This window comes from Geosmithia morbida (genome assembly GCF_012550715.1).
Source record: "Geosmithia morbida isolate 1262 chromosome Unknown scaffold_0, whole genome shotgun sequence".
NCBI lineage: Eukaryota > Fungi > Ascomycota > Sordariomycetes > Hypocreales > Bionectriaceae > Geosmithia > Geosmithia morbida.
In genome coordinates, this window is record NW_023336187.1 from 2366738 (window position 1) to 2377888 (window position 11151).

The 11151-nt window shown below is 58.3% G+C and overlaps 3 protein-coding genes across 3 annotated transcripts; 2 read left to right on the forward strand and 1 right to left on the reverse strand.

Annotated features, from left to right (window-relative positions):
• Positions 1-526: 526 nt before the first annotated feature.
• On the forward strand, positions 527-2068 carry GMORB2_0720 (Chromo (CHRromatin Organization MOdifier) domain; the record flags this gene model as incomplete). The annotated part of the gene is made up of 1 exon (XM_035462704.1): positions 527-2068. The coding sequence occupies one exon, from the start codon at positions 527-529 to the stop codon at positions 2066-2068; it is 1542 nt and encodes a 513-aa protein (XP_035325634.1).
• A 2320-nt stretch (positions 2069-4388) lies between these two features.
• Positions 4389-5489, forward strand: GMORB2_0721 (HPP family; the record flags this gene model as incomplete). The annotated part of the gene is made up of 2 exons (XM_035462705.1): positions 4389-4652; positions 4806-5489. 2 exons carry the CDS (start codon positions 4389-4391, stop codon positions 5487-5489), a joined length of 948 nt encoding a protein of 315 aa, XP_035325635.1.
• Positions 5490-6282: 793 nt separating this feature from the next.
• GMORB2_0722 (Protein of unknown function (DUF1212)) lies at positions 6283-9300 on the reverse strand (the record flags this gene model as incomplete). Its single annotated transcript, XM_035462706.1, has 1 exon — positions 6283-9300. The coding sequence occupies one exon, from the start codon at positions 9298-9300 to the stop codon at positions 6283-6285; it is 3018 nt and encodes a 1005-aa protein (XP_035325636.1).
• Positions 9301-11151: the final 1851 nt, after the last annotated feature.

The following is an 11151-nucleotide window of genomic DNA, read 5'->3' on the forward strand; positions in this document are numbered from 1 at the left end:
AGACGACACTAGATCATGTTTGAGACCTCAGATCGCAGGACCTAAAGTGCAACTAGACATACACCTGTCTTGGCAAATAAGAACTATAACTTTCAGAAAACGAGAGCGAATAATGAGGGAAATGAAGATGGAGAGACTGGGATCAGCTACAAGCCGTGCAACTTACAGGAGCTCATCCAGGGTCGTAAAAAAACTTAGTCATCGCCAATCTTGGCTGGTTCACCTACAGGGTATGTGCACGTCGAAGGCAACGCTCAACGTCTTCCTCACCATCCGCGCTCCTCTTCTTTCGACTTGGAGGGACAGGAAGAAAAAGAAAAGAAAGAAGATCGATTGTAAACATCTATATATTGCAGCTTCGGATAACGACTTCTCGACCCCTACGCCCGCCTCATGCCTGCATCCCTCGCGCGGTGGGGAGAGTGTCGCGTCCGCCTCCCCAACGCGCGCGCCTGAACATTGTGACCAGCAAGCGAGAGTCGACGACGGCGACGAACACGACGACGGCAGACGGCACAGAGACGTGATGGCGCCCCGTCAGCGAATACGACCAGGCGAAGCCAAGCTCAGGCCCGCCCAGCACAAACCCTGCGGAAAACTGGTCGTGTGTATTCGGGAACGGCCACGCGACTATGCGCCCAATAGCGGCCCGCCCTGCGGCGACATCACACTCCTCCCGGCGGGCGACTCGACAGCCTACATAACCGAGCGCATCCTCCTGCCGCCCAGCAAGGGTTCTGGGGGTGGGCGGCCCGGACCGAGACGCATGTCGTACATCGTCGGTTGGCATGACCTACCCGCTGCGCGGCTCCTCGTGCCCGTCGTGGACATACTCGACTACGTCTCGCCGCGGGAGCTCGAAGCCTGGGAGACGGCACTGGAGGAGGAGCTCAGCGCCGAGAGAGCCGAGAGGGCGAAGGCGGCGGAAGCGAAGGTGGAAGCAGAGAAGAGCGAGGGGGCGATACCTACCGCTGCTGCTGCCACTACTGCCGCAGCAGCTCCTGTTCCCAAGGGCAAGCGCAAGCGCAAGAAGGGCAAACCGCCTGCCCACGCGCAGATCGAATCGGCTGTGGTGACGGGGCTGGAGACGGACGAGAAAGGCGCAAAGGGCCGTCTGAAAGGTGGGACTCTCACCCTGTCTACGCCACCGAAATACCGCATCAAGGAACTGGAGTCACTCTCGGACGACGACGGAGATGACCGAGACGAGGTCACCAGCCCGACCCACCAGCTGATCGGAGATATGTACGACGAGGCCATGGGCCGGGAAAGCAACCAGCCGGAAGATGCAGCGCACGGCAATGGCCTCGACGGAGATGACATCCCGCCAAGGACGACGGGCGGCCTCGCCCCGGTCCGGAAGGAGACGGCCAGCTCCGCGACGGCACCGCCGACGCCCCGACCATCGTGGGTGACGGCCGGCAGCGCACCGTCATCATCACGAAAGACGGCGCCATGGCCGCCGTGGCCGCCATCATCCAAGCCCACATCTACCGCCGACCTGACACCCGCACCGCCAAAGAAGCGGTCGAGCCCATCGCAGTCCCGAGCGCCCGACGAATCCACCAGCGGCACGAAGAAGTCGTCCGATAAGAAGAAGACGAAGAAGGGGAAGCAGGCGACGCCGAAGCCAAAGAAGAACAAGGACCCGGAGCCGGCCCCGGACGGGGAACCGGAGTGGATAGTAGAGCGGATCGAAAACGACGCGCTCTTCGAGGTGGACGGGCAGGACGACCCGGTGCGCTTCTTCCAGGTCCGCTGGGAGGGCGACTGGCCGCCGGACCAGAACCCGACCTGGGAGCCAGAGGAGAATCTACCGCCCAACCTGATACGGAACTATCTGAAGACGGGCAAGGCAAAACGAAAACAGCCACCCGGAACCGCCGAAGACGGTGGCAGCAACAAGAAGCCCAAGCTCAAGCAGTCGAAGCTGTCGTGGCTTGGCGTGGAGAAGAGCCGGTACGGGAGCGTCAGCGAGGCGTTTGCCGGTGAGGAGAATGATCTGTTGGAAAACGAGAAAGACGATGATGGCGATGGTGACGAGGAGGAGGAATTCCTCGTCGTGTAAAGGAGCTTTCGGCTTCATTCACGGGAAGCTTGGTTCATTTCAATATTGAGTGATTTGGATCTGGTGGGGTTTTTTTCTATCTTTTTCGAAAGAAAAAAAAAGGAACATTAAAAATCAAAAACAAACAGCAACGAAAAGAAAAAGACCAGCCTGCATACTATATATCCTCTGGAGTTCTTTTGAGAGGTTTAATGGCTATGGAAGTGAATATAAATGGTACTCTTTCTTCTTCTTTTCTCTTCTTCCCGGCTGCATGTCTCCCTCGTCCACAATTCTGCATCTGCCATCGTTCACTTGGGGAAGAGAGACAGCATGTTCAAGCATGCATGGATTCCCTGACGAAAGTTCTCAACCACCTGCGATGATACACAAAACGGATTCCTGAGCAGATCACACCCGGAAGCGCACGTCACGCACTCGGGCACCTCCCACGGCTCCAAGCCTTGCAAGGCAGTCATGTGGCGTCGGTGCCGCGCAAACAGCACCATTGTCTTCCCAGCGTAGCATATCCTCCATCCTTCCCCTGTTACTCGGCCTACTTCCTGCCGTGGCCAGAGGCGGCCGCGTCCCGCGCGGGCGAAAGCTTGTCATCCGCGGACGGATAGTACGGGACATGCCGAACCCAACCCCCCCCCCCCCCCCCCCCCCCCCCCGGGTCCTGGGAGAGTCAACAAGGCATGTCTGACGCGGAATAAGGAGGTGAACTCGATGGTCAAGACGCCCCTCGCCGGCTACCACGTCGGCAGCGACGGTGTGACGCAGGCCAAGAGCGCATGGGCAGAACCACGTCGCCTCGACGGGGAAGTGGGCGGCCACGACGGTGCGCGGTGGCCCCCGTATTACAGGAGGAGGAGCTGCGTGCCGGCGCTCAGCGGTCTGTGGTGGGCCAGGCCGTCGTCGAGCAGCACCGGCTACTCCTACACGGGGAGGAGATGAGATCCCGGGTGTGGCACGGGTCGAAGAACTCGACAAAGGCCGTCTCGACTCCGGACCCTCGCAGCCGGAACGTGTCCAAGATGGCGCAGCGGTCAGTCACCCCGTGCTGCCGGACTGGACTGCCTCGAGGATCTGGGTCCAGGGTCGAGACCGGCGGGAGCGGGAGTCTACCGAAGATGACGGTCCTGGTCCCGTCGGTGGTGGCGGAGGGGGGAGGGGGAAAGGGGGAAGGCGTGTGCCATGGATGGAATTCAGGTGCGCTCGGGTCAAGGTTCTACTTCGAACGGGCCGAGGTGCATCGCCGAAGAAGACGTATTCATGATGGCGTGCAGACGGATCGTGATGGTGCGATGTGTGTGGAGAGGGGCCAGGCTAAGCTGGGGGTCTTGATCATGTCTTGTCGTGGCTTGGAGTTACGAGGACGAGGAGGCTGGTCTCTCCTGGGTCATAGAGAGAGAGAGCAGTGATGCTTTACTTAGACTTGCCCCCCCCAGTAAAGTCCAGCATCTGTCGTCGTAGTTGAGAAGATGTCATCAAAGAAAATAGAGCAGTCCAGATGATGGGAGGAACGTGGATGTCTTGTACCAGATACATGTAAGCAGTGAAGAGAAGAAGAAGAAGAAGAAAGGTGTCAAACGACGCGACCGGAGGTATGTAGGAGATATTTCGTATGCAAGTGGAGACGATCCGGAGTTCGGACGGAAATGCACACTCCGGGCACTGCACGGGGCTACTGCAGGTGCGTCATGCGAATAGCCCGAGGGGGGTAATGATGTGACGACTCAGGGTCCTCTGTCATGTTCATACAACAGATTCAAAAAAGGAAACAGGGTGCTCGTACCTGTCTCCTCGTTATCGAGAGAGAAATACAATCACGTACTGATCCTAAAAGACCACAATCGGATCCCGTCAGTGTCGTAGATCTAAGATAAGTCAGATGCAGCCTTACGACCCCAAGGGTCTGAGTTGGTCGTACCCGGATCGTCAACCGGCAATGTTACTCCGTAAAAGTCATCGCGCATACTATCACTACGGGAGCCATGATAGCCAAACGAGAGTGCGCGTGCACACCGATCCCGCCGAAAAGCCCTAGAGAGACAGCCATGGTCGGTTGGAATACGACATCCTCCTCCTTTTGGAGTTTCCATTACTCAATCGCCCCAGTCTTGACAAGTCAGTGAAGCACGTACCCCATCCTCGTCGTATAAGATGCACTCGTTTATCATCACCATGGCCCTGCTCAGCCGACACAGCGGTCTCCCCTTCTCTTAACCCGAGTTCAATCACCCCAAGGACTGAAGGAGGATTACCCGTCAAAAGAAGAAGAAGAAGAAGAAGGAGAAGGAGAAGAGGAGGAGGAGAGAATCACGGAACACCCATCGTCATGAAGCCGTGGCTCTGGAATTTCGATATAGACCGCTACGTCGACTCTCTGGTACCGTCACCGCCATGGCTATACCTCCCCCGTCCCGTGTCGTGGTTCCTCGGCCATCGCCGCGAGGACGACGAGCCGCCAGAGATGGGCAACCTGGAACCCATAGCGTGGGCCTTTGCAGGTGTATTCAGCAGCATCCTCCTCATCGAGGGTGTGGGGAAGCGCATCGCCGCGTTTGAAGCCCATTCGGCGCCGCTGATGGTCGGCAGCTTTGTGAGTTTTATTTGAGTTTTTTTTCCTTCTTCTCTTTCCCTACCTAGTTGACCGGTCTTGAGAGGAAGAAGAGAGAGAGGAAGAGAGAAAAGAAGACATCGTCACTGAACATCTGGGCGGGGCAATGCAACTGATATCGCGCCAACCCCTTAGGGAGCCATGGCCGTTCTGGAATTCTACGCCATAGACTCGCCGCTGGCGCAGCCCCGCGGCGCCGTATTCGGAAACCTCATCGCCAGCTTCCTGGGCGTATGCGTGCAGAAGCTTTTCCTCATGGGCGACGACTTCGAGGGCACGCGCTGGGTCGGGGGCGCCCTGGCCTGCGCGGCCGCCACGTCGGCCATGGCCCTCACCGGGACGGTGCACCCTCCCGCCGGGGCCGCCGCGCTCCTCGCCGTGCTGGACGACGACGTCCTCCGTCTGGGATGGTGGTACCTTCCCCTCGTGATGCTGGGCGTCTCGCTGATGCTCTCCGTCGCCGTCGTCGTGAACAACATCCGTCGACGGTTCCCGCTGTACTGGTGGACTGCCGGGAGTCTGCGCGTGCCCGACGACGGCAAGCCAAGCCAGCAAGAGGCGAGGGGACGAGAAGAAGGAGAAGGAGAAGAGAAAGAAGGAGGAGGAGAGCAAGAGCGAGAACGAGAACAACAAGAAGGGAGGAGGGGGGAGGGGGAAAGGGAGGACGTCGAGTCTCGGGCTAGTGCGCACCAGCTCTCACTCATGCACGGGAAGGATGGTGAGATCGTTATACGTCCCGGTTTCGTCAGCCTCCCCAGGCATCTGGTTCTGGAGGAGGGTGAGAGGGCCTTTCTGGAGAGTTTAAGGTATAGGCTGTGAGGAGGCCCGGGGAGGGGACGGCATTTTCTCGAGATAGGACAGACCCCAACGTCATCGATATTTCGACCAAAACTGCACGCTCATGGATGGAACACATCGCCACAGACATGTACGTGATATGTCGTAGGCACTTTCACGAAGCCCTCGCCTTCGCACAAGATGATCCCACCGCCTCTTACCCATGAAATCTCCAACCGACCTCGGGACTGACCAAGAAGAGGGGGGGGGGGGAGGGAGGCAATATCGACATGCAGTGAAATGATGTCTCTTTTGAAGCAGACCAAGTATACCTAGATATGAAGAAACCAGACAACACCAGAACAGAGAGAGAAAAGAACACATATAAAACACCCCTTTCCTATCCGTCCATACCGTGTACCCAATCTCCCATTCGTGTTCCAAAAAAAAAGGGGAAAGAAATGGAAAGAAAAAAAAAGACGCTCTCGCTATCCGCATGAAATAAGAAGGAAAGAATGTCCCAAAAAGAATGACGAGACAAGAAAAAGACGAAACCGAGCCGAACCAAGAACAGAACAGAAACAGATGTACCAATTTATCCTGCGCCAGTCGCTCCTCTGTGCAAATTAAAGATACTAAGAAATACCGTCCATGAGCGTAAACGAGTAGCCCTCTGTTTAGATGATGATGGGCGTGTAAAAGATGTGTCGGTGACCATGTTCGTCAAGGCCGTGCAAGGGAAAGAAAAGAAAAAAGAAAGAGAGAGAAAAAAAACACGGGAGAATGCCATCCTTGCATGTTGACTGGACACACACACACATTTGGCGCGGCCTGTCTAGAAACTAAACAGTCCACTCCTCCTCTTACCCAGAGGATAGACGATGAGGGCGCTCATGAACAAGCCGACGCTGATACCGATGGCCACCTGTATCACCTTGAACAGCACCGTAAAGGCCGTCCCGTCCAGGCTGCTCGTCGTACTGCTGCTGCCATTCTTGCTAGTGAGCTCGTCGGCCGACGTGACGCCTGCGAGGAGGGAGCCCCCGGCCGCAAGTCCACTAGGCACCTGGACAAAGATGGCGGGGAGCATGGCGGCGGCGGCGAGGGAGTAGCCGACCTGGCGGGGTTGGCGGACCGGTGCCTTGGCCACGAGCGGCGAGCCGGGCCTGGACTCGGGGTCGGTCGGCAGGGGCCACTTCTCGCCGTGCCCGGACTTGCGGCGCCACCTCGCCAGGCGCGGCGCCACCTTGAACTGCCACCACTCGACCAGGTCCAGCCAACCATTCTCGACGTGGCGGCCCAGACGCGAGTACAGGTTGGCCAGGATGCCGATCGTCAGGGCGCCGAGCATGTTGGATATCTCGGTGTTCTGATTGAAGTACTCGCTGCAGTAGCTGTTGGTGCAGAAGCCGGCCAGGGCCATGACGAGCATGACGGGCGTCTGCTTCCACTTGGCCTGGTTGACGAGGCACAGGCACAGGGTGAATGCCGGCACGAACAGGAAATACCACTCGCGGCCGAGCGGGTCCTTGCACCCCGTCGTGCTCGGCGCGTTGGAGTCGAGCATGCCGTACAGCGAGGCGCCGATGGTGATGCCGTAGCCGAGGAAGAGGGTGTAGATCATGGCGTGCACCATGCGCACGCTGCCGGCGACGATGTTGTGGCTCTGGAGCTCGAGCGAGCTGCACAGGACCATGTAACCGGGGAGGATCAGGGCGATGGCGCTCTGGGCCAGGGCGCCGAAGCAGATGGTCTCGCCGTCGCCGATGGAGCCGAAGGCGCGGGCGAGGAACGACGTCAGCATGGCGGCCGACACCTCAAAGACGTGAGCGTACAGCTCGTTGCTGGGGGCGAAGACGAGCTGCAGGATGCCGACGAGGGATCCGAGTATGAAGGCAAACGGCATGTCGATGAAGCGGCCCTGGAAGGCAAAGGGCCCGACGCAGGCCGAGGCGACGCCGTAGAGGAAAACGCGGAACCAGACGCTAAACTTTGGCTTGCGTGACATGACGAGGTCGAGCTTCTTGGTGGCCTCCTCGACGCCCAGCTTGTCGTGCACAACCTCCTTGTAGATGTTGTGGACGTCGCGCAGGCGTCCGAGGTCGACACCCTGCGCGACGCGGACCAGCTTGACCTCGGCCGTGTGGGTGGTGCTGTCGTCGAAGCTGATGATCATGCACGAGGGCAGGTAGAGGAACTGGCCTTCGATCTCGAGGACGCGAGCCGACATGCTCATGTACTCCTCGAGGCGGTGGGTCGGGGCGCCGTACAGCATGAGGGCGCGGCACAGCTTGAGCAGATAGCGGTGCCGGGAGATGATGCCGGCGATGTGGATGGTGATGCGGGCCTTGTCCTTCTTGGGCTTGTGGTGGTGATTGTGCGGGGGGTGCTCCCGCTTAAACCTGTCAGCCATGCGGTCCGAGATCTCGCTGGATCCGGGGGCGGCGAACATGGATGTCGACGACTTCATGAGTTCAGTGAGGGTCAGGGACGAGGCGGAGCCTTGGGACCGGTGGAGGTTGAACAAACCGCTAGAACGGCCGGGTCTGGCGCCTCGAACTCGAGATGCAGATCTTGAGCGCGGAGGCGAGGATTGAGGGGACATGACGGGAGTGGAGACTGTCGAGAGCGCCGGCGTCGTACGGCCGCTGCTACCATTGCTTCCTCCTCCGCCGCCTCCCAGGCGTTCATGATTCTCGAGCTTGAGCAGGTAGGACAGGACGCCGCCGCGGTACTTCTTGGGGCGGGGGACGTAGTCTTGGACGTAGCCCTGCTCATCGACGGGCGTCGTGGTTCCCGACGCGTGGGCGGGCGTGCGGTAGAGCGAGTTGGAGTCGTCTTCGTCCTCGTCAAGGGTGTAGTGGACATGCTGGCTGGCAGCCATGCCGTGGTGGTTATGGTGCTGGCCGTCGTGGTCATCAAGAGGGAAGGAGTCCTGGTCGTCATCGGCATATGACATACGACGGCGCACGCGTTGACGGAGCTTGTGGGTGGCCGACACGCCGGGAGAGACAGTCGTGGCGCCAGAGCGAGTGCCTCCTCTGCGGCCACGGTCAGGCCATGGGGCAGCGGCACCTGAATTCCTCGAGGGAGCTGCCGCGTCCCTCGCACCGTCATAGTCCTCGACGACGACTGCGGGGCGGGGAGCTCTGCCGCGAAGGGGGTGGAGACCGCCTGAGTCACCGACCAAGCTCTGGAATGAGGCGTCCATGTCGTCAGAGTTCCTCCTAGAACCTGGGGCAGAGCGACTGCCCAGACTGCCCAATGACAGGGCCAGCTGGTCAGCCCTGTTTCGAGCATCCGTCATGGATCGCAGAGTTCGCTCATTGACCTGCTGCTCTGCCCTGTCGGCCTCCTCGCGGGCCTGGGGACCGTCGTAGCTGGTATTCCTGCGGAGAGCCGGCCTCGGGCGAGAGACGCCGAGGTGCAGGTTCGCGTCCTGATCGGTGGGCAGGAGGCGGGGGCTCTGATAGCTGCTGTTGCGATTGCTGCCCTGCTTGTGGCGAGTCTCCTGGTGAGAAGTGCTGGGGAGGGGCTGGAGCTGCATGGCCTGGCCGTCGCCTCCGACTTCGGGTGAGTTGGTGAGGATCTTGGAGAGGGCACGGCTCAGTTCCTGAGCATCGGGGGCGCCGGGCGGAACGGAACCAGCCTCTGGCGGCCTCGGAGATGGTGCGGGTGACTCAAAGTAGTCCTTCGCATCGGGGGGGGGAGGAGGTTGAGAGGAGCCCGCTCCTCCGCGGGCACTACCTCCGCTATCACTGGAGGCATGCCATCCCACACGCTTCTTCTCCTTGCGGAGAGGGGTTGGGATGCTGCTGCTACCAGCTCCGCTGTCGAGCTGTTCACTGGACATGGCTCAGCAGGCACTGGCACTGGACCGGCCAGCTGGGTGAGTCGGGGATGCAGGCAAGACTCGGGGTGCCTCTTCTTCTCTCGAGGCCTGGACCTCCTGATGTGGGAGGTAGGCGCACGGGTGGTGGCGGGAGGTAGGACGGTGATGATCTGCCCGACGTCTCCTTGGCTTGTAAAATCCCAAGAGGGGTTGGGGCCTAGGCAGCAAGGAATCTGGTTGATGATTCTATGAGACCTGTCTCTGGCTAAGGGTGTGTGCTGTAGCTACACCAAGCTTCTCGGCTTAAGCACAGGGTTGCGTCATTCTGTCTCGATGGTACTGTGTCGGATTAAAGCACGATATGATTTTTTTTCGTGAATGAGAGAGATGATGCCAAGATGAGAAGAGTAGAAGAAAAAGGTGAGAAAGGAGAGTGGACCAGCGGGGAGGGGGGAGAAGAGGGGGGGGGGGAGAGGCAAAGGAGGAGGGGCTGTGTTTCTGGGTCGAGTATTTTTAAGAAGAGATGACAAGGGAGAGAAGGATAGAAGAGGTTATGGAGTAGTCGGAGGAGGGAAGATGTTCACATTTAGGAAGAGCGGAGGAGGGTCTGAGGAGGGTCAGAAGAGTTATGAGAGCGGAGCCGCCGGCCACGATGGCGAAGAGTGGGAAAGAAAGGAAAAGCGGGTCGATTTAGCTTCTGGGTCCTGGGTTCTTGGCTTCCGGGTTCTGGACAGGCGACAGGTACGACGGAGGAGGAGAAGGAGTCACCTCATGTTTTTTTTTTCTTCGTTTTTTTACGACCACATACTCGTATACTCGTACTGGATTACGGTCTACAAGTATTACCAGTGTACAAGTCTAATGTAGTGATGATGCGCCCACGGGCCACAGACCACGGGCCACAGACCACGGACCACACGGCTGGCTTCCTGTATCCCACACCTGTACTCGGTAATAGCGTAGGTCGATATCTACGGAGCATTGTCCTCCTGTATATCGGTACTGAGACGAGCATGATCAATATTCCCATGTACTTTTATTACTGCTACTCTTGTCAAATTAAAATCTTCTCCGTAAGCCAAAATCTAGAGTGCAGGGGCAGGAATGTTGCTGTGGACTCGGTGTCTGAGATGTCATTATGCCAGCATCAGCCAGGAGGGAGCCGGTATGTCCTCTTCTGCTCGTACTACGAGCAGTCAACGGACGTTCATCCGCACAACCGGCGACCCGTAATACACCCTGCGGTAGGGAAGATGAGGGAGGAAGGCGGTACTACGACAAAGAAGATTACGACTCCCGGGACAGTGAGGGGGGGAGACGTGTACGAGGTGGAGTCGGGAGGCAGACACATAAAAATACAGTCGTACAGCGTAAGTTGCGGCTATCAAGATTTTTTGTGGTCAGGTTCCTGTTCTGTCAGCTTGGTAGTATTAAGTGACACGAGGCCTTGATAGTGATACACGGTTCGCCGTCATGAGCCTACAAGTAAGTACCTGTGACATGGAGAGAGATGGCACTCAGGTACGACGACGTTGACGATGGATGGCGACAACGAACCGAGCGTCGGAGAAGCGGGGCGACGGAGGAGGGGGCAAAGGTTTGCGACAGAGTTTTTCTCCGCCGTACGCCGCTGTACGGAAGCTCTCCAGCTACAGGTACGAGATGTCTGTCCTCGTACCTATAATAGTAAATGATAGTGTATGCAGTACCGTTACCGGATTTGTAGACTGTACTCCGTATGAATAGTAATGATGATAAAATACAGATTACATATTATAGAGTAGGGGAGGGAGTAGGGGGTGTAAGGGAGTGTCCATCGCCTCTCTCTTGGGACCACATTATCTACTCCATAGCGATGATATCGGCGACGAG